Source organism: Adiantum capillus-veneris, chromosome 4 (assembly GCF_014529385.1).
Source record: "Adiantum capillus-veneris isolate H3 chromosome 4, ASM1452938v2, whole genome shotgun sequence".
In the NCBI taxonomy this organism is placed as follows: Eukaryota; Viridiplantae; Streptophyta; class Polypodiopsida; order Polypodiales; family Pteridaceae; genus Adiantum; species Adiantum capillus-veneris.
In genome coordinates, this window is record NC_140934.1 from 33,197,159 (window position 1) to 33,219,809 (window position 22,651).

Below are 22,651 nucleotides of genomic sequence, written 5' to 3' on the forward strand. Positions count from 1 at the left end.
ATAGAGAGTGAGAAGATCGACACAGTACTGGGGACCAGAAGATGGGCTGGTCCCCCCCCCCGTGACAGTATCTTTATTACTGAGGAAAAGTCTATACAAGCACTTGAACCGAACGTATTATCACGTTCGCTCTAGAAAAAGACTTGATGGCTCCCGGAAGCCTCAGCTTCCTGTTCCTAGGGCAAAACCCTATTCCAAGGAACTTCCGTTCCTTATTCCAAATCCTCGAGAACCAAGGTTCTCGCCTCTGGATCTCACCTTCCAGACTCGGGGCATGGCATACCTGCAACTCCTTTCCGACTCTGTTTCCAAAGTCCTCTTCCCGCAGAACAACTCTGATTTTCCGGACACGAAGTCCTTACTTGGTGATCCCCACTTCCGGATCACAACTCGAGGACTACCTCTCTCAGATCCGTGGATCTACTTCCCAAACTTGGGTACGAAACCCTTGGGCTAATCTAGCTCTAGTTCCTCATAGCGCTTTCTCTTTGCAGAGGCTCATGCCTTCCTCTACTCCTACTCCCTCGTGAAGAGGAAGTACACCTACAAACACACACAAACACGGGACAACAATTCGTATGGTGAATCCACAATTGATACCTCTCGCTCTTGGCGCGGGAAAAGCGACCTCCGTGCTTCGTAGTCTCGCGATCACTTGCGTCTTCTTGCAGCAGAGTCTCCTCTTGCTGACGCTGGCAACTCCTCCTCTGAGAGAGGACATGTGATGCTTTTGTATCTCCCTAGCCACGGCAAGAATAGCTGAAAGCTGGCTACTCGCGTAGAGATTGCGGCAAAGTTACCCGGAACAGGGGCCTCAGGAACGTTTCCGGAACGCACACCCCCCCCCCCCCCCCCCAAAAGAAAGGCAGAACGGGAATGAGGGCCGGAACGGTAAGTTTAAAATATGCTTAAATTAGGTTGGATATAACCTATATGTTAGTAAAGAGCCATACACACCCATTAGTTCAAGTAGAATCCTATTTAGGCATGCTCTGCAATGATTCTCAGTCTTAAGGACCAAGGCTTACACACGATTGCGCAATACACAATACATGAATTGGGATCATCCTTCACAAAAGCATCTTGATGCTTCATAGAAAGAACATTAACTCAGAGTTGAAGAATAGAATCTAGAGTCCATACTCTACACAAAATCTTGGAGGAAAAAGATGATAGATCATAGATTATAAAGATGGCTTACAAGGCCAGCCAAGGCGCTACAAAAAGACATGTAGAGGCTAAGAGTGCTAAATAACAACTGTAAGAGTCAATAGGTGACATGTCAAGACTCACTCACTCATATGGTAGTGCAATACAAAAAGGGGGCAAAGCTGGCGGCCACAAAGGAAACAAATATCAAAAACCAATGAGCAATGAGTCATGACTCATGCGTAAAGTTCACATCTAGGTAGGGGCAGAAGAGCATCCCCCCTCCCAATTTGTAGTGGAGTCCTAGACGTCGTGAATATCATCCCAATCCTCCTGCATAGGCTCATCCTCATGCGTAGATCCTCCTGCCTTCCAAGCACCTCTATCTCTACCTCCATCTCCCACTGTAGAAAGGGATCTGTCACTTTGGATGCTGACTTGCAAAGCATTCTTGAGTTTGCACTGACAAAAACAAGGTCATTTGCTTTCTCCACTCCAAGTCGGTTCCTCTTTCTAGATGCAATGTGGCTATATACACTCCACAATTGCTCCAAGCAAGAGGAGCTAACCGCTTGGCTGAGAATGTGGACGGCAAGTTGCTGAAGATCGGGACCATCTGAACCATTTTCTTGCCACCACAAGACGGAGGAAATCTTGGTGCGATCAATTTGGGCATCAGCTGTCCCAAATGATCCTCGCATATCCCTGTAAAATGAAAGCTGATCCTTTATCTTGCGTTGCATGTCACGTTCGGGGTGAAGCTTCTTCAAGATGGTGTTTCAATGTGTGTGTATCTCCGAATCATGCTCTTGCCCTGCACCCAGGAACTCTGGGTCCAACACAAAAGCTACACCATGAAGAGGTGAACTATAGGCATTCCACCTGCTACTGCAAAGCTCTTTGATTTCTTCGAGCCTATCTGGGTCCTGCTCATACTCTTCAAGGGCCTCGACCATGCGATCCATTGCTTCATAGACCTTGCCAATGCAAGGTTGCATACCATCCATCACTCTAAGCAAGTGGATCACTGGTTCAGCTTTTGGGGATAATTGCTTTTGAAAGAGAAGCTTTTCAATTGAATGCTTTCAAGGCTCTACTTTTGGGCATCCTTTGTATCAATAAATACGTGGGCAGGGCCTCGCTTCTTAGAGCATCTGGACGTAGAGTCTGAGAGTGAGCACCTACCCACTCTCTTGTACTTTGAACACAAATTAATACAAAAAGAAATACCAAAAGGGGCGTCAGTCTTTGGGGCCAATATCTCTAGGCACGGAACTACGTCGTGCTGTCGACTCAAGTGTGAATTGTGAACTGTTTTGAAGTGAATCTCTGCTGTGTTGAGGTAGAATCTTCACTTGGGGTGTCCAAGTTTGTTACAGTATGCATCATCCCTCTACACAGTCTCGGGGTAGCCACCTCTTTTGGATCCGCCATAGCCATGCCCACACACATGTGCTTTCTTTACCACCGAGATGGTAAAGAAAGCCATTGGCACGATGAAGACAAGGAGAGCATATGATCACGATGGCCTGGTAGCAAACATTTTATACATGCCAAAGATCTTCTTGCAGAGCTTCTAGCAATGATGTTCAATCGTGCAATGTGCAAGGGCCTATCTGATACCTGGAGTTTGTCCACTATCGTACCTATCTTCAAGTCGGGGGATCCTATGGATCCTCGGAACTATTGCACTATTATGATTGGGCACTCATTGGCACAGTTGTACGCATCCATCCTTGAGCAGCAATTGAGTAGATGGGCAGAGAGAGGGTGTAAGGGCAGCACGACAGGCGGGTTTCAGGAGAGGTTTCTCTACTCTTGATCATATTCTAACACTCAAGGCCATTATTGAGGAGGGGAGATCACGTGGGAGACAGCTCTATTGTTGCTTTATGGACTTCCATACAGTGCCAAGAGCTAGATTGATGCGCAGACTGCAAGAGATGGGGGTACCCAAAGAGCTGATTTGGGGGATTATGGCATTTTACAGGTCAGTAGTGGGGCATGTACACACTCCATAGGGGATTTCTGATTTGGTTCACTCCACTGCTGGGGTGAAACAGGGTTGCCCGCTATCTCCTGCACTACTTGGCATGTATGTGGATGAGGTTGCTAACTACATTGAGCGGGATGTTCATAGAGGAGCACAGTTGGCAGGGACATGGATCACACTATTGTTATATGCTGATGATATTGTGTTGATTTCTGACTCCCCGGAGGGGATGCAGCACCATTTAGATGCTTTGTACACATTTGCCCACGATAGTGGATTGTCTATTGACATGGGGAAAACCAAGGTTATGGTGTTTAAGACCACACCACAGTGGTCAGGAGGTCAGCACTCACTCCTACATATGGCGCGGAGGCGGTGGAGTAAACATATGCATAAGCCTATCTTGGGGTAGTCTTCAGTGGACCAATGTTTTCATTGAGGAGAGCAGTAGAAACTAGATTGACGAGAGCTTATGCAGCCTTCGGAGGACTGGAGAAGATGTGTTTGCAGGTTCAGTTTCAGCTATGCTTTATGGGGGGTTCAGATTTGGGGACCCTCGGTGGACCACCATGGCAGATCTGGTAGCACTGATGGTTGGAGATGTATGGAGAGGCCTCTAGTCTCTATGATCTCTCGGATGATTCGGACTGAGGCCTCAGTGCCACGTGAGATTATTTGAGGCCTAGCTTGCCCCCCCCCCCCCCCCCCCTCTCTCTCTCTCTCTCTCTCTCTCTCTCTCTCTCTCTCTCTCTCTCTCTCTCTCTCCACACCGGAGGAGACTACAACAAAGGATTAGAAGCATTCTAGCCAGACACCCAGAATGCTCCTAAGCAGTTTATTTAATACTTTGTATTTAGTTTTTCACATTTCACATTTATTTTCACACTTTCACACTTTTCACACTTAGTACTTTAGTACTAAGGTACCCAGGCTTTGTAACAGATTCACCACTTTTGTATCAGTTTGGTCTCATACGTCATTCTGGCCTTTTTGAAGACGTTAATATAACATTTCATTTCTCTCTCTCTCTCTCTCTCTCTCTCTCTCTCTCTCTCTCTCTCTCTCTCTCTCTCTGAGCGGGCGAGCAGGACTGGCGGGCTGAAGCTCTCTGGCGGGCAGGTCTGGCACGAGGCTGAAGCTCTGTGGCAGGCAGGTCTGACGTGAGGCTGAAGGACTGTGGCGGGCTGAGCGCGAGGTCACTCTGCAGCGAGGAGGACAGCCCTCTCTCTGGCGGGTGAGCAGGACAGCGAGCAGGTTTGGCAGGCAGGTCTCTCTGCAACGAGCAGGTCCTGCGGGCTTCTTTATGAGCGCGAGCAGATGCTGAGCAGTGCGTAGCAGTTGTAACAAGTTCTGAGCAGCGTGCAAGTGATGCAGCAGATGTGCTTTGGCTGACACAACCAGAGGAGAACGAAAGCGCGATACATTCATGGAGCAAGATCCAGGCGCCAGATTGGCGGCGAACCACGACTTAGCTCATGCCGATTTTACACATTCAAATGGTACTGTTACAGAAATGGGTAGGGTGGCAGGCAGCACAAGTGAAGATGATGCTGAACCCGTTGCCAATCTGCCTGAATTAACACCTGATAATCTTCGGAGTTCTGAAATTGAAGCTAGTGTTTTGCAGAATGTGAGAACTTCAGGCCAGACAGAGCTGGTACAAGCACAGTGGGAACAAGTACAAAGCAGTCCAAGTCTGAGGGCCATTGTAGAGGAGATGGAAAGAGAGGGACCTGCTACAGTAATGAGGTATATGGATGATCCGGAGGTCTTAAGTAGGCTAGGAAATTCCCTTGGGTTTTCATTTCCTGAAGGATCGACCATTGATCATGAAATTAGTCAAGCAACACCAAGTGTGAAGTTTCCAGGTGAAGATACTGGAGAGGAGGTCGAGGAAGGATTGGCTCTTCACCATGCAGCAAGTACAGGAGATGCAAAGGACCCTGCACAGGACACGGAAGCCGTCAATGTCTCACCTGTTTGCAAGTCGCGAGCAAAGGCAACCTTCATGCTCACGAACAAGCGGATGGCGCAGATGGAGAAGGAAATGAAGGAGTGGAAAACAGAGATGGAAGGATGGTGGAAGGAGAAAGCCAACCTCATTCAGATGGTCTTCAATGAAGGCACACAATGGAAGAAGGAGAAAGAGAGCCTTAATGCAGAAATACAAACACTCAAAGAAGAAGTCTCAGCCCTCAAACAGGAGAACCCAAACGCCGAGATACGGACACTTAAAAATGAAGTCTCAGCCCTTAAACAGGAGCTTGCTGATAGAGTAAGCAGTGGGCTAGAGGAAGGCGAATTTCAGCCCTCGGTAATAGATGAAATCAAGGAAATCAAGGAACAGGTAAGGATGATCACAGAGGAAGAGAAATTGAGTGTGGCAAGGACATCTTCATGGGCGGAGATGATAACAAAAACACAGAAAAAGGTAGACGAGGCCGAAAAATGGATTGAGGTCGCCAAGAAAGGGAAAGGTCAAGAAACTCCTTGCACACCGACGCTTATCAATATGACCCTCGAAGAGAAACAAAGAAGGCAGATGCGAGCACTGCATGTGAGAGTGACCAGTCTCAAGGACATAAACAATGTGGAGAAAGAGGTCACAAGCCTTACATCAATGATGGTAATGGAGAAGCCTTTGCACACAAAGGCATGGAGGGTAGGTAAGAAAAGTGATGGCATGGGAGAGTCTTCAAAGGGGAGAGCTCTCATACTACGCTTCCCCTCGTTGGAAGAGAAGAAGGAATTCTTGAGGAAGAGGCCTACTCTCAACAGACAGGTATTTTCCTCAGTGATCACTTGACTCTTTCACAGCTCGCACATATGAGAGAGGTAATGCCAGAGATTACAGCGGCAAGGGAAAAGGAAAAGATAAACTTCTACAGAGATGGACGGGTGGTGATTTTAGAGCGGCGCATGGCATGACGGTGCGAGACCTATGGGACCACATTGAAGATGGCTACCTCGAATTGTAATGGGTCAATGAGGTTGGACGTGGATGCATTTGAGGATAGTTTCAAAGACAAGGATATTGTATTCTTCTCAGAGACTCATCAGGCCCGTGGACAGGTGATGCCACATGTGTTGGGATACAGATGGGAGACAACTCACAAGAAAATGCGAGATCTGAGCATGGGAGTAGAGGTTCAGGAGGAGTAGCAGTGCTCTTCACAGAGGAACTACAACCATTACTGCATATTCTACGAAGAGATGATCATGCTAGATATATGTGGGTGAGACTGAGAGCTGACATAGGTCGATTCCTATATATTGCCATATGTTACTTTCCTCCCAGTACATCAGTGTATGCTGCATTCAGAGGGCACTCGCCTTTCTCTATACTAGATGATGACATATGGGAGTTTTCTAGCGATGGTGATATCATTCTCCTAGGGGACTTCAAAATGCCCGAACGCGAAACTCGCAGACAGTCTTCTACGACACTTCAGATGAGATGCTTAGAGAGCTGGATGTGGGTGAGTTGGGACTTGACAGATGCTCAGATGACAGAGAGCAAACGGAGTATGGGAGATACCTCATGGAAATGACGACTACACATGGATTAGCTATACTTAATGACTTACAGCAATTTCCTAGAGCAGTCGGTTTCACATGCTTTCCACACAGACATGGGGCCAGTACAGTGGATTATGTTATGACACAACCGAGCTTTGTCCCTTGCATTCAGGATTTTACAGTGGGAGCCAGGCCAATGGGCATAGCAGTAGATTATGCTCTCTTGACACTATCCGTTAAATTTCAGTATAGTACAACCCAAACATCAGGAGGCAGGTCACACACCCGCTATACATTTACACCAGAGACTGATTTCGTTTATACAGAGGAGATCTGGGACCGTCTATTGGAAGGCACAGCTGGCACAAATGGTACAGGCCTCTCAGTGGAGGAGTGCACCACTCTACTGACTAAGACACAGCATGGGGTTGCATCAATGGCATACCCACACACTCAGCCGAGCAAGAGACGACATTCTAGGAGCATGCCCCAGAATAGTTGGTATGATGAGGAATGCAGAGAGATGAGAGCCCAGCTTCAGAGAGATCTTCTTTTAGGAGTCATCACTTTCAGACAGTCTCGGATTGCTTTCCGACGCCTTGTGCGGCGGAAGAAGCGAGCTTACCTAGCTCAGATGGAGTGAGACTTATATCAAATGTTCTTGAGTAGGGACTCAGGAGAGACATGGCGACTCTTCCATGAGCACTCCCCTCCCCCAGTGATTACTTCACCTGATGTGTGGGGCCAATATGCGATATCAATATATACGGTTCCTGGATAGGAACCCCTTACAAACCCTACCAAGCCTTGCCCAGCTACGAGCACTTTCTTTACACATGAGATGGTACAAAGGGCCATCGACAGGATGAAGACCGGGAAGGCATATGATCATGATGGTCTAGTAGCGGAGCACTTTATACATGCCAGGGATATGCTGATGGAGGTTCTCGCAGTGTTGTTCAATCGTGCCATGTGTGAGGGATTACCTGAGACTTGGAGGTTGTCTAATATTGTGCCCATCTTCAAGGCTGGTGACCCTAGAGAGCCTGTGAACTACCGCACTATTATGGTTGGACACACATTGGCACGGTTGTACGCATCTATTCTGGAGCAACACTTCAGTAATTGGGCAGAGGACGAGGGTGTACGAGCAAAGGGTCAGGCCGGCTTCATGAGGGGTTTCTCCACTCTTGATCATATTCTCACACTCAGGGCCATCATTGAGGAGGGCAGAGCACATGGGAGACGGATCTATTGTAGCTTTGTGGATTTTCGCAAAGCATTTGACATGGTACCAAGAGCTCGATTGATGCGCAAACTACAGGAGATGGGGGTGCCCATAGAGGTGATTTGGGGGATTATGGCTTTGCATAGATCAGTGATGGGACATGTACGCACTCCGGAAGGGGTATCTGATTTAGTTCACTCTACTATTGGAGTGAAACAGGGCTGCCCATTGTCTCCTACTCTATTTGGTATGTATGTTGATGAGGTATCTGATTACATTGATAGAGAGGGTGATAGGGGTGCCGAGCTGGCAGGGACGTGGATCCCATTGTTGCTATATGCTGATGATATTGCGTTGATATCTGACTCACCAGAAGGTATGCAACGACATTTGGATGCACTACGCAGTTTTGTAGAGGATAGTGGATTGTGTGTAAACCTAGGTAAAACTAAGGTTATGGTGTTTAACACCACACCGCAATGGGTCAGGAGATCAATACCTACTTTCAAATATGGTCCGGATATTGTGGAGTATACAAATGCATACACTTACCTCGGGGTAGTCTTTACTAGGCCGAGATTTTCTTTGAGAAGAGCAGCAGAGACTAGACTAGAGCTAGTGCGGCTAGAGCTAGAGCCGCACTAGCTCTAGTGTGGCTCTGGGAGGAATGGAGAGGATGTGTTCGCAGGTTCAGTTCCAGGAACCTAGGACAAAGTTATGGCTCTTTGATACTTTGGTTGCCTCTACTATGTTATATGGGGTGCAGGTTTGGGGACCTTCTGTAGGCCAGGATGGTTGGAGGCGTATGGAGAAGCCCCTGGTATCTATGATCTCTCAGCTGATTAGAGCCAAGGCTTCCGTACCGCATGATATCATTCGAGCGGAATTAGCTGCCCCCCCTATGGAGATTGAGGTGCTTACCAGATCAGTCTCCTTTGTACACAGTCTGTCGGATACTACCAGAGACAGATATGCCAGGGTGGCTCTAGAGTCCTCCAAATAATTAGCTCTTAATGGGGATACATCATGCTGGTATGCACAGATGGCATCATGGTTTCAAACACATGGTTTCACCATGGATAGGTTGCCTCCTTTTCAATACTATCTACAGGCACCCTTGAGGTCTCTCACGCGGGTAGAGATTAATAGACTCATTCGTCAGGATCTAATCCAGTTGGACACGAGGAGGACATGGATAGAGCCGATACACGAGTTGGGCACAAAGATGGATTTCTATAGAGAGCATCTTGTCCACCTCATGGGGGATGGGTTTGTGATTCGACCTAGCTATATGGACACGCATCTATCTCATGGTTTGCGTTGTGCCATTGGCCAGATACGCACGTCCTCACATCAGCTCGAGATTAAGACTCGCAGATTCAGAGGGACACCAGGAGATAGCAGCATATGCCGCTTATGCCATCTAGAGCCAGAGACAGAGGTACATTACATGTGTCATTGCACAGTGTACTATGAGATATGAGGCCGTTTTCATTGTCTATTCAGAGAAGGTTTTGGGCCTCTATCTAGGGTCATGAGTGGATCAGAGATGTCTTGGGCTATATCTACTTGAGTTACAGAGCCATAGAGAAACTTTATTGAGGAGAGCTGAAGAGAGACAACCCCAGAGATAGATCACAGATTTCTTTACACTAGATATTGTACACCCAGAAGAACAGACAGAAGAGCAGCCAACAGTGGAGAGGTCTGCCCGCAATACTGGCATTCTCATAGACCAAGCATTGGAGCTAGGGAGATCTAGACGACCCCGATGGAGAAGAGGAGCTACACAGTTTCGCAGGAGGCTACAACAAAGGATTCGAGCCATACTTTTTCGTCGGTGATGACCTGACTCTCTCACAGCTCGCACATATGAGAGAGGTAATGCCAGAGATTACAACGGCAAGGGAGAAGAGAAAGATAGCCTTCTACAGAGATGGACGGGTGGTGATTTTAGAGCGGCGCACTACATGACGGTGCGAGACCTATGGGACCACACTGAAGATGGCTACATGGAATTGTAATGGGTCTATGAGGTTGGACGTGGGTGCATTCGACGACAGTTTCAAAGACAAGGATATTGTATTCTTCTCAGAGACTCATCAAGCCCCTGGACAGGTGATGCCACATGTGGTGGGATACAGATGGGAGATAGCTCACAGGACAAATGCGAGGTCTGAGCATGGGAGTAGAGGTTCAAGGGGAGTAGCACTACTATTCAGAGAGGAACTACAACCATTACTGCATATTATACGAAGAGATGATCAAACTAGATATATGTGGGTGAGACTGAGAGCTGACACAGGTCGATTCCTATATATTGCCATATGTTACTTTCCTCCCAGTACATCAGTGTATGCTGCAACCAGAGGGCAGTCGCCTTTCTCTATACTAGATGATGACATATGGGAGTTTTCTAGCGATGGTGATATCATTCTCCTAGGGGACTTCAAAATGCCTGAACGCGAAACTCGCAGACAGTCTTCTACGACACTTCAGATGAGATGCTTAGAGAGCTGGATGTGGGTGAGTTGGGACTTGACAGATGCTCAGATGACAGAGAGCAAACGGAGTATGGGAGCTACCTCATGGAAATGACGACTACACATGGATTAGCTATACTTAATGACTTACAGCAATTTCCTAGAGCAGTCGGTTTCACATGCTTTCCACACAGACATGGGGCCAGTACAGTGGATTATGTTATGACACAACCGAGCTTTGTCCCTTGCATTCAGGATTTTACAGTGGGAGCCAGGCCAATGGGCATAGCAGTAGATTATGCTCTCTTGACACTATCCGTTAAATTTCAGTATAGTACAACCCAAACATCAGGAGGCAAGTCACACACCCGCTATACATTTACACCAGAGACTGATTTCGTTTATACAGAGGAGATCTGGGACCGTCTATTGGAAGGCACAGCTGGCACAAATGGTACAGGCCTCTCAGTGGAGGAGTGCACCACTCTACTGACTAAGACACAGCATGGGGCTGCATCAATGGCATACCCACACACTCAGCAGGGCAAGAGACGACATTCTAGGAGCATGCCCCAGAATAGTTGGTATGATGAGGAATACAGAGAGATGAGAGCCCAGCTTCAGAGAGATCTTCTTTTAGGAGTCATCACTTTCAGACAGTCTCGGATTGCTTTCCGACGCAATGTGCAGCGGAAGAAGCGAGCTTACCTAGCTCAGATGGAGCGAGACTTATATCAAATGTTCTTGAGTAGGGACTCAGGAGAGACATGGCGACTCTTCCATGAGCACTCCCCTCCCCCAGTGATTACTTCACCTCATGTGTGGGGCCAATATGCGACATCAATATATACGGTTCCTGGACGGAAACCCCTTACAAACCCTACCAAGCCTTGCCCAGCTACGAGCACTTTCTTTACACCTGAGATGGTACAAAGGGCCATCGACAGGATGAAGACCGGGAAGGCATATGATCATGACGGTCTAGTAGCGGAGCACTTTATACATGCCAGGGATATGCTGATGGAGGTTCTCGCAGTGTTGTTCAATCGTGCCATGTGTGAGGGATTACCTGAGACTTGGAGGTTGTCTAATATTGTGCCCATCTTCAAGGCTGGTGACCCTAGAGAGCCTGTGAACTACCGCACTATTATGGTTGGACACACATTGGCACGGTTGTACGCATCTATTCTGGAGCAACACTTGAGTAATTGGGCAGAGGACGAGGGTGTACGAGCAAAGGGTCAGGCCGGCTTCATGAGGGGTTTCTCCACTCTTGATCATATTCTCACACTCAGGGCCATCATTGAGGAGGGCAGAGCACATGGGAGACGGATCTATTGTAGCTTTGTGGATTTTCGCAAAGCATTTGACATGGTACCAAGAGCTCGATTGATGCGCAAACTACAGGAGATGGGGGTGCCCATAGAGGTGATTTGGGGGATTATGGCTTTGCATAGATCAGTGATGGGACATGTACGCACTCCGGAAGGGGTATCTGATTTAGTTCACTCTACTATTGGAGTGAAACAGGGCTGCCCATTGTCTCCCACTCTATTTGGTATGTATGTTGATGAGGTGTCTGATTACATTGACAAAGACGGTGATAGGGGTGCCCAGCTGGCAAGGACGTGTATCCCATTGTTGCTATATGCTGATGATATTGTGTTGATATCTGACTCACCAGAAGGTATGCAACGACATTTGGATGCACTACGCAGTTTTGGAGAGGATAGTGGATTGTGTGTAAACCTAAGTAAAACCAAGGTTATGGTGTTTAACACCACACCGCAATGGGTCAAGAGATCAGTACCTACTTTCAAATATGGTCCGGATATTGTGGAGTATACAAATGCATACACTTACCTCGGGGTAGTCTTTACTGGGCCGAGATTTTCTTTGAGAAGAGCAGCAGAGACTAGACTAACTAGAGCTGGTGCGGCTCTGGGAGGAATGGAGAGGATGTGTTCTCAAGTTCAGTTCCAAGAACCTACGACAAAGTTATGGCTCTTTGATACTTTGGTTGCCTCTACTATGTTATATGGGGTGCAGGTTTGGGGACCTTCTGTAGGCCAGGATGGTTGGAGGTGTATGGAGAAGCCCCTTGTATCTATGATCTCTCGGCTGATTAGAGCCAAGGCTTCCGTACCGCATGATATCATTCGAGCGGAATTAGCTGCCCCCCCTATGGAGATTGAGGCGCTTACCAGATCAGTCTCCTTTGTACATAGTTTGTGGGATACTCCTAGAGACAGATATGCTAGGGTGGCTCTAGAGTCCTGCAGACAATTAGCTCTTAATGGGGATACATCATGCTGGTATGCACAGATGGCATCATGGTTTCAGACACATGGTTTCACCATGGACAGGTTGCCTCCTTTTCAATACTCTCTACAGGCACCCTTGAGGTCTTTGACACGGGTAGAGATTAATAGACTCATTCGTCAGGATCTGATCCAGCTGGACACAAGGAGGACATGGATAGAGCCGATACAGGAGTTGGGCACAAAGATGGCTTTCTATAGAGAGCATCTTCTCCACCTCACGGAGGATGGATTTGTGATTTGTGATTTGTGATTTGTGATTCTCATGGTTTGCGTTGTGCCATTGGCCAGATACGCACTTCCTCACATTAGCTCGAGATTGAGACTGGCAGATTCAGAGGGACACCAGCAGATAGCAGGATATGCCGCTTATGCCATCTAGAGCCAGAGACAGAGGTACATTACATATGTCATTGCACAGTGTACTATGAGATACGAGGCCGTTTTTATTGTCTATTCAAAGAAGGTTTTGGGCCTCTATCTAGGGTCATGAGTTATGAGGATCAGACATGTCTTGGGCTATATCTAATTGAGTTACACAGGCATAGAGGAACTTTACTGAGGAGAGCTGAAGAGAGACAACCCAAGAGACAGATCACAGATTTCTTTACACTAGATATTGTACACCCAAAAGAACAGACAGAGGAGCAGCCAACAGTGGAGAGGTCTGCCCGCACTACTGGCATTCTCATAGACCGAGCATTGGAGCTAGGGAGATCTAGACGACCCCGGTGGAGAAGAGGAGCTACACAGTTTCGAAGGAGGCTACAGCAAAGGATTCGAGCCATACTTTCTCGTCGTCCAGAGTGCAGATGAAGATGGATCTCTATGAAGATGGATCTCTACTTCCCTGCCATATTGTCTACACATTGTACTGCTTAGTTCACACATTTCACGCCTTTCACCTTTCACACCTATCAGCTTAGTTTAGGATTCCGCAATATTTATATCTTGTTATCCTAGCTTAATTTAATCTGACTTTGTATCAGATACACCGCATTGTAACTTTCTGGTCTCATAGGTCACTTTGGCCTTTTGAAGACGTTAATATAACATTTCATTTCATTTCTCTCTCTCTCTCTCTCTCAAAACCAGTTGCCGCATCATCATTTTGAGACACACGCACCCTTAAAAGAAGAGTAATCGCCCTCGATTGCGCATGCAAAACAAATAGAGGACAATACAGCAGCTCAATACACATTGACTCTATGCCTACATGGCAACATGCCATGCACTAGCACAAAGATACTAGTCTAGTTTGAACAATCACAATCACATTCACATCATTATCCCGGTCGAGTTCTTAGATAGAATCGTGATCATCATGACTCATTTAGCAATCACATCGAGATCATGCTGATCTCTAGTGGATGCCTTAGCCTACTAAATCTCATCGTTTCCAAATTCATATCACCTCTCAGGTGAACCACGATAAGATGCTGCAGACTGAGTAGCAGTGCTGGACTGTCCTTGCTAAGTAGTAGCTGCAGCACCACGAGGTCCTAAAGCAATGTCACACACAACAGAGTAAGGAGAATCTCAATCCTGAAGATGCTCAAGAGTTGAAATCTGTAGCAAAGTAGGTAGAAGATTCTCCCAAGAGAGAGCACAAGCAAAGGAAACAAGGGACTGGTAAATCGAGCCATACTGCAAGGGAAAAGGGGGCACAAAACATGCAGGCAAAAGCAGAGAGCGTTGAGGAACTAGGCACTGAGGGAGGGAGACGATAGTGACCAGCAGTAGGATGTAGTCAACAAAGTGAGACAAGGGGGCTATTATTATTCCTTTCTCTGGCTCATTCCAACTTCTCTCTAAGCCTCCTGGACGTTTGACCCACTCCCTCTTCTGTCCAAGAATACTAACATAAGCTGAAAAATGACTTACAGCAAACAGGGAGCCCAAAATACTTTTAACAACATGCAGCCCCATTATTGTTAGCCATAAACTGAAAATTTTTCTCCTCACCATCAAAATGCAACTCTAAAATAGACATGTAAAACCTAACTCCCTGTATTCTAACATTGTAAGCACTAGACAAAACTACAATGTGTCATGTAGATCATGTATGCAATCATGTCCGGTGATGCTTGTGAATTAATGAATCACTAGTTCAAAGCAGCTGTCTGTAAAATAGATGCTCCAATAAGTGCTGACGGCCATAACATTACAGATAGCATCACACATCTTCTTCACTAGCTTACACGATCGTCTACACACACCCCTCTTAGCAAAATCCACATATCCCCATCCCTATGCACATGGGTAACACGGAGCTTACCCACAGAGGTAGTTCGTATTGTCTTGATTTGAACAGAGGACCAGGATCACAATGTAAAGGACCCGTTGATAAATCCTGCAACAAATAGCTGTTCAGATCCCTTACAGAAAGCACACACAGTAAGCTGAAATAAAATCTGCACACAACTATTCAACATTTTTCCTGAACATGAGTCTCGCTTTTCACCTTCCGAGGACATGTCAACCACAAAGATCTTCCCATCAAATTCGCTAGCTGCAACATGCCAACAAATTGTTCAAGATACTATGAAGCCAAGAGAATTGATGAAGTCATCAGATGGTTTAAATCATGAAACGAACCAGCGATGCAGATATAACTGTTACAATAGATGCGCCAACAAAGCCTTCCCATGTTTTCTTTGGTGACAACTTGATGAGGGGAGTACGACCAATGAAAAACCCGCATATATATGCAGCAATATCATTGATTACGATCAGTGATGCTGGCAATAAGAACCTGCGATGAAAAATGACCAAACAAAATGAAGACTCGCGATGGCAATTTAAAACCAATGCTTGAGATGCCATATGATGGGACACCTTGTGAAAGATTTTCACTAGGAACAGCCACAAGGACGATTTGCTAATAGGACTACATCCTCACAACCTTGTCAGGCCTAGGAGAATTCAGCTTAGGGAGGCGGTAGGATTCAAAGCTAGTAGCAGTAGCAGCAGCAGCCAAGTATTAGTCGTCATCAGACTTGGAGACAAAGGCTATCTAGTAGACAAAGGTCACATGCAACCATTTTGGGTTTACAAGAGAGTGGAGACATCGGTTACAAATGGTGGGGAGCATGCCTTTGATAGACCTCCTGATGAGAGGGAAACTGCTCAAGAGCTAGAGGCCGCTCCAGTTCAACCGGAGGTGGCTTTGGACCCTGGGAGTTCAGCCTGAGGATCCTTTTGAGCTAGCACAACCAGTGTTTGGAGCACTCTCTGGTGCGGTTCGAGACCCCACTCACTTCAAGAGTTTTCCCTGGGGAACAACATGAAATGGAGGACCCTCCTTTGCGAGAGACGTTTTTCACCATTCTATTGACTCTGCTTCTACTTCTTTCTCTTCAAATTCGGTCTCCGGCTCATGTTCTCTATTAGATTCACTGTCAAGACTCAAAAGCCATGGCATGTGCTGCAACAAGTCGAATCTAATCCTCCGTAAAAGAGAAATCGATTGAAACTTTGATACCACCATAACCGGCAAGCAACTAGCGAGGCAGTGAATCCACAGCAAACACATAACTTAACTCGAATAATTGTTAACACTTGAACTTGAGAGAGAGAGAGAGAGAGAGAGAGAGAGAGTATGTGTGGCGGAGTTCCACTCCCAAATGCATTGGCCCGCACCCCTTACAAGTAGCAGTACTTCTTTTATATTGATAAAGTCACAGAGTACAACTACTAGGGAATCACTCGCACACTCCGCAACCATGCATTAATCTCCCAGAAGTCACCCCCTAGGCTCATATTTAAAGGCATGTGGCTCAAAAGCAATAATGCTAAAAACAGGTCCCCCAAAAGCAGCAATGCTAAGAACAGGCACCCAAAAGTCCATAAAGTCAACTACCTTCATAACTACGGTAGAAAAGCTGGCCCATGCTGCCACATCATCAACCCGCAATTTACCACGCACTCGTATTAAAACACATGTGCCCCAAAAGAAACAATGCTAAAACAAGTTACTCAAAAAGCTTTGCAAGCCAAAAGCAGGCGCCTAGAGGTCCACAAGATCAAATGCCTTCATGACCAAAGTAGTTCATTCAGAGGGTTTTTCTTGCTTGAGACATCCGAGTACAAATATTTCATACAGAGTAATGACAGGAGCACTGTGAACGGAAATATCTGTGGGACCACCAAGAACGGATACTCCCGATGCGTCACATCAGATGGGTGGCAAGCAGCATCAAGAAGAAGTATTCGACCATTCGGAATGGACATCTCTGATGCGTCATAGAATGGGTAAAATAAAGGATCGCGAAGGAGATTGTACCGTAAGTTTGGTGAGAAAAGACTAGGTGATGGGCATTCCTGATGCGTCACAGGATGGGTGACGGGTGTCACAAAGTGATGACATGGCATGACCACCCAGATAATCCTTGACATATAAAATAATTTTATAAGGTATTCCAACTATGGGGTCCCGTCCAATGGGGCCCAAGGGACATAAAGAAGCAAGCTGTACGGATTTTTGGAAATTACATTGGGTGCTTTTGGGAGTCCCCAGCACTAGCTTTTGAGAACAGATGCTTTTGGGTTTAGTGCTTTTGAACTAAATGCTTTTGGGGCTCTGCTTTTGAGCATCCCTTGTAAGTCTATAAGAGCCTCTGAGGCCTCACTCTGCAGAGCATCTAGACGCTAAGTCTGAGAGCAAAGGTCCCTCGGGAGTTGTACTTTGCAATGATTAATGATAAAAGAAATACCGAAAGGGGCGCCAAACTTTGCGGTCAATACCTCTAGGCACAAAACTCCGCCAAACCGTGTCTCCACTATCTATCTATCTATCTATCTATCTATCTATCTATCTATATATATATATATATATATATATATATATATATATATATATATATATATATATATATATCTATCTACTAAAGTTCAATGATTTTGACGTTTCTGTTCATGTGTTGCTATTGATTTCTCGCTTGGAGTGTCCAAGCCTCTTACAACGGTATCAGAGCTCAAAAAGATTCTTCTTCTACGGAAGATTCGATCCCTTATGCAGCGCACACAGATTCTCGAAAAGAGCATGATAGATCAGTCGACAGTTTATCTGTATGTAAAAGAATCTTCGTGTCCCGACCCTGGGCTTATTAGACACTCCCACTCTTCATACATCGTGCATCGGGCATGCTCCCATTGTCATCACTCTACCTTACAAGGCATAAGCCATAAAGAACCCTAGATTACACATGGGTTCTCGCAGAGAGTCTGACAGAGATAACACCTCTCGGTGGGTAGGCAAAAAAAAGTTGATATCCTGCGCGGGAACTGAAGGAAAGAATGAAGATATTTTTGGCGGAAACGTTTACCAAAACGGAGTACAAACATGAATTGCAGGTCGACAAATGTGTGAAAAATTGATCAAGTACTCTAGAGACCCAAGATTTGCGAAACACTTGAAGTATTACCCAATTGATAAGATTTACTCGAGATGACGAAAGACCATTGATTCTTCTCTCAGGTCGCGAGTGCTCGCAGAAAGAGTTGGACAGAATTCTTGAAAAGAAGAGCCAGAGGACCACTCGAAGACAAGCCAGGGAATTCCAGAGCAGCCGAAATGCGCAGAAGAAAAGAAAAAGCGAAAGCAAGACTGGTACCAGACTTTGTGAGGACCGACCCTGCTCGGATGGACGAAAGTACCGAACTTTGCAAGGCATGGGCCAAAGTGCCAGACCAAGAAGCCTTTATCTTCTTTAATGGAGAAGCCAAGGCAAACTTTATTTCAACCGAATTGGCGGCTTGACTTAATTTCACGCCCGAGGAAATGGGGCCACCGGCCGAGGCTGTTCTAGAGGCACCTGGACGGAATGTTTCCATTAGACCTGTCATTGGCAAACTACGTTTACATTGTTAGGAGTATTTAGGGCAGGAGGACTTTTACACCATTTCGTGACGTCCTTCGAGGAATCCCTTAGTTCCCCAAGAACAGTGACGTGGTCAATTATAGGGCAAGGAAAGCCATCTTGAAGAATGAGAAGGACAAAGAGATTGTATTGAAGGGCGAGTCTGTCCCACCAGTATCGACTTCGACCATTTTCACATTAATTAATCAAGTCTTTTTTGTTTACTCGATTTTCTTAAAAGAGCTAAATGATGATCAAAGGTCAAATATGTCTGACCTTGAAAAGGAACGACAAGGGTTGACTGTTTTCCCTGAAGGCTTACCAGGAGAGTTACCTCCTTCTCGTATGAAAGATCATACGATTGATTTGATTCCCGATAGTACACCACCAAACCGGCCATCTTACCGACCTAAAATGAAGAAATAATTATCCAGAACACATCCGCCTTTCCGAGGATCGATGAAATACTCGACAGACTTCAAGGTTCTACTTGCCGAATTGATTTGAAGAGTGGTTATCATCAAATCCGAATTGCTCCTGGAGACGTCTACAAGACAGCTTTCACGAAGATTTTTGATTTGTATGAATATTTGATGATGCCATTTGGCCTTACGAATGCTCCGGCTACATTCAACCGCATGATGGATAGGATTTTCAGAGAGTATTGATCATTTGTGGGCACTTTCTTTGACGACATCATCGTCTTCTCCAAGAGTGAGGTAGAGCACAGACATCATTTGTTACAAGTTTTCCAGACACTGCAGCAACATAAACTGGTTGTAAATGCAAAAAAGAGCGATTTTTTCTTGCGAGAGATACACTTTCTAGGACACATTGTCTAAACGGAAGGTTTCAAGATGGCCCGGCCAAAGTTTAGACTATTTATAATTGCCATGATTTGAAGAATGTTCATGAAGTTCGAAGCTTTTTGGGTTTCTGCTCCTATTATCGACGGTTCATTCGAAAATTTGCAGAGATAGTTTCTCCTTCGCATGTGTTGATTCAAAAAGGGGTTCCTTTTACTTGGGGACCGTCAGAGATTGCAACCTTTCAGACTCTCAAGGAAAAGTTGACAATCAGACCAGTATTAGCTTCACCAGACTTGCAAAATCCCTTTGACGTTTACGATGACGCATGCGGTCGTATTTGGGAGCAATCTTGATGCAAGAAGGCCATGTCATAGTGTAAGGTGCAACGGAAGTGAATGTTGAACTTTGCTCAAGATGAGTGCTCCAAATTGTGCTCAAGTTCCTTCTACTTACGGAAGGGAGAGCCTTCCGTTCCTTCAGTGGGAGAGTGCAATGATCACAAACAAAGTGAATGACACTATGAATGAAGGTGCTGAGACCGAGAGAGAGAGAGAGAGAGAGAAGAATACGACACTAGACGGTTCTCAAACCCTCCTTCAAGGGCCCCCCTCTCTATGGCGAGAGAGGTCTATGCTATTGATTGCACAAATCTGATACAATGGTCTAGATGCAATGGACTTGCCGACGATGTCGGCAACAATGATAACGACGACAAGGACGGGCTGAAATCTGAAAATGCTGACTTTTTGCTGAATTGTGACACTGTGTCGGCGAGGATGGCGATGGCGACGACGCGACGACGATGCGCTGAAGACGCAGATGCTGAAATCTGCGGACAGCGGGCTGAATCTGAAAACGCTGACTGATCTGACTGTACAGCGAGGATCTACTCTGGGTAGGTGACATCTGCGAGGCTAATGGCTGAATCTGCGGTGCCTAAGTGCTGAAAACTGAAAACGCTGATGTGCTAGGCTGATCTGACGCCGGAATCTGCAAACGCTAGGCTGAATCTGCAAACTGAAAACGCCAAGCTGATCTGTAGCAGAAACGCTAGGCTTGATCTATAGCCAAAACGCTATCTACTCTGTTGGCTGGAAACGCTAGACCTCTTGCCGGTCTTGCTGAGAAGGTGCACTGCAAGTTGCTGGAATTTCTTCTGCCTCTTTTGCCAGAAAGAGCTAGCGCTAGGTTTTCCTATATACTCACTTAGCAGATTTGCCCTACCCAGTTTTCCAACAAAAGTCACTTATTAAATAATAAGTGAAAAATGGATAAATAGGGAAAATGGGTTTTGCGCACTGTAAAATGCTCATGATGGGTAATCAATGTCATGCTGATGATCATGCTGTGTGCAACAAAAGGATATGCAACTACTCTAAGTGCCTAGACATGCACGGCCTGCGCACAGCTCACAAAGGTGTCAAAACACTTCCTAAGCTGACATGAACCCTAGACCTGAAGTAGCTTGTCCACATGCACATAAGGTTAGATGTGCACGTGACACACAGTTACGAGAGCAGGATGTTTTCACGTCCTGAACGGGTTGCACAGATTTATGAGAGAGAGCTTTTGGCAGTTATCTATGCTCTGACTCACTGGCGAGATTTTCTACTCGGAGTCGACTTTACCATCTTTACAAACCATCAGAGTTTACGCTACTTCTTATCGCACAAGCAGCTTTCAGAAAAGCAAATGAGGTGGGCTAACATTCTATCACAGTTTCATTTCCAGATCATCCATGTTCAAGGACAAAAGAATTTAGTGGTAGATGCGTTGTCTAGAAAGCCCTTGGTTCTAGCTATTTCCGCGATACATCATCGAAGCTTCGAGGATATGGTAGATCAGTATGCCACAGATCCTGCTTTTGCAGATATCTTTCACCAAATACAGAGTGGAGAGACAGTGCAGGCTATTCCATAGGGATGGCTATTTGATGCAGAAAACGATGTTTTGTGTTACACAGCCTTTGAGGGAAAGGTTTTGATAGAGTGCCATTGTCCATCTTTTTCAGGCCACCGCAACATAGATACTACCTTAAAGGGTGTTGAGCGTTACTTTTATTGGCTGAGGCTCGAAAAGGATGTGGATGAGTTTGTTCGTAGTTGTTTGGTATGTCAAAAGGTCAAGTTTGACAGGCATAAGGCAACATGACTTCTACAGCCTTTCACCCGTACGCTCCCATCCCTCAGAAAGCATTGCCATGGATTTTATGTTTCATCTCCTCAAGACTCAAAGTGGGCATCATGGCATTTGGACAGGCATCGACAGATTCAATAAACTAGCCAACTTCATTCCGGTAAAGAAGACACTTAAGCTTGATTATTTGGCGAAACTGTTTGTCTCACAATTACATGGCATGCTTGAGTCCATTGTTTCAGACAGAGATCCCCGGTTTACTAGTTTGTTTTGAAGGTAAATCTGGGAGAACATTGGCACACGGTTGCAGTTCTCGTCCTCGTTCCACCCTCAGACAGATGAGCAATTTGAGATAGCCAAATTCAATGGTTTTGGATTTGTTGAAGTCTAATATTTTGGATCTGAAAACTCAATGAGAAACGTATTTGCCCTTGGTGGAGTTTGGGCAACAACAACACACTCTCATTCTTCGACGGGGAAGGCGCCATTTGAGATAATTGTGAAAGACAAAGAAAGATACATTGGATGACTACTGCGAGAGGTTTTGGGATACTTATTTACCAAAGAGACCAGATTGAGCGGTTTTGTTGTGGTGTGCCAAAAGAGATTCGAGACTATTGTCTGAACCAGAGGTCTGACTCCATTCACAAACTTACGGAACATGCTAAGCAATGATTTGAGATGCATGCCGGCTCATTGACTTATCTTACAGACAGGATAGTATCCACCTCAACAAGGCAAGAGTCCGCCATATTGAAGAGAATTAATCAGGGGAACCGGATGACAGCTCATCACAGGACTTTGGAAAAAATCAGATGGTAGCACATCCGAAGCGATGAACTAAAAGAGCCAGATGCAAGTTCATCAAAAGATTTCAGAGAAAGGGGATCAGATGATAGTGCGTCTCAGAGTTCCGATGATTGAAACTGACCTAACAATGGACCAGGGAAGCTAGCGAAGTTACCCACACGTCCCAGGGCACAAAGAAAGAAAGAAAAAGGAAATCAACTGGTAGATCAGCGAATTCCCCAGACCCAGGATAAGATTTTTGAAGCGGATCAGTATACTGGAGATTTAAATACTGCTTTTGCCAAGGTTCACAAGGCTCTTGAGTAGTCTCAAGCACGGCATAAGAAGGCAGCCAACAAGAAT

General features: G+C 45.9%; 2 protein-coding genes across 5 annotated transcripts in view; one reads left to right on the forward strand and one right to left on the reverse strand.

Moving 5' to 3' along the window:
* The window catches only part of LOC147458958 (phosphatidate cytidylyltransferase 2-like), a 101,520-nt gene that overhangs the window by 17,012 nt on the left and 61,857 nt on the right, over positions 1-22,651 (reverse strand). For all 4 annotated transcript variants that reach the window (XM_086510371.1, XM_086510368.1, XM_086510370.1 and 1 more), the window contains exons 6-8: positions 15,292-15,448; positions 15,158-15,205; positions 14,972-15,046 (exon numbers count right to left, since the gene is read on the reverse strand). In XM_086510371.1, the coding sequence (XP_086366497.1) occupies positions 14,972-15,046; positions 15,158-15,205; positions 15,292-15,448 (280 nt within the window). The remainder of the gene's footprint in view (positions 1-14,971; positions 15,047-15,157; positions 15,206-15,291; positions 15,449-22,651) is intronic.
* On the forward strand, positions 4,254-5,950 carry LOC147458959 (uncharacterized). Its single transcript, XM_086510367.1, has one exon. The coding sequence runs from the start codon at positions 4,569-4,571 to the stop codon at positions 5,946-5,948; it is 1,380 nt and encodes a 459-aa protein (XP_086366493.1). The 5' UTR covers positions 4,254-4,568; the 3' UTR covers positions 5,949-5,950.

Bases quoted from the DNA above. Each gene is read 5' to 3' on its own strand.
- LOC147458959 (XM_086510367.1), top strand. From the start codon at position 4,569: ATGGAGCAAGATCCAGGCGCCAGATTGGCGGCGAACCACGACTTAGCT.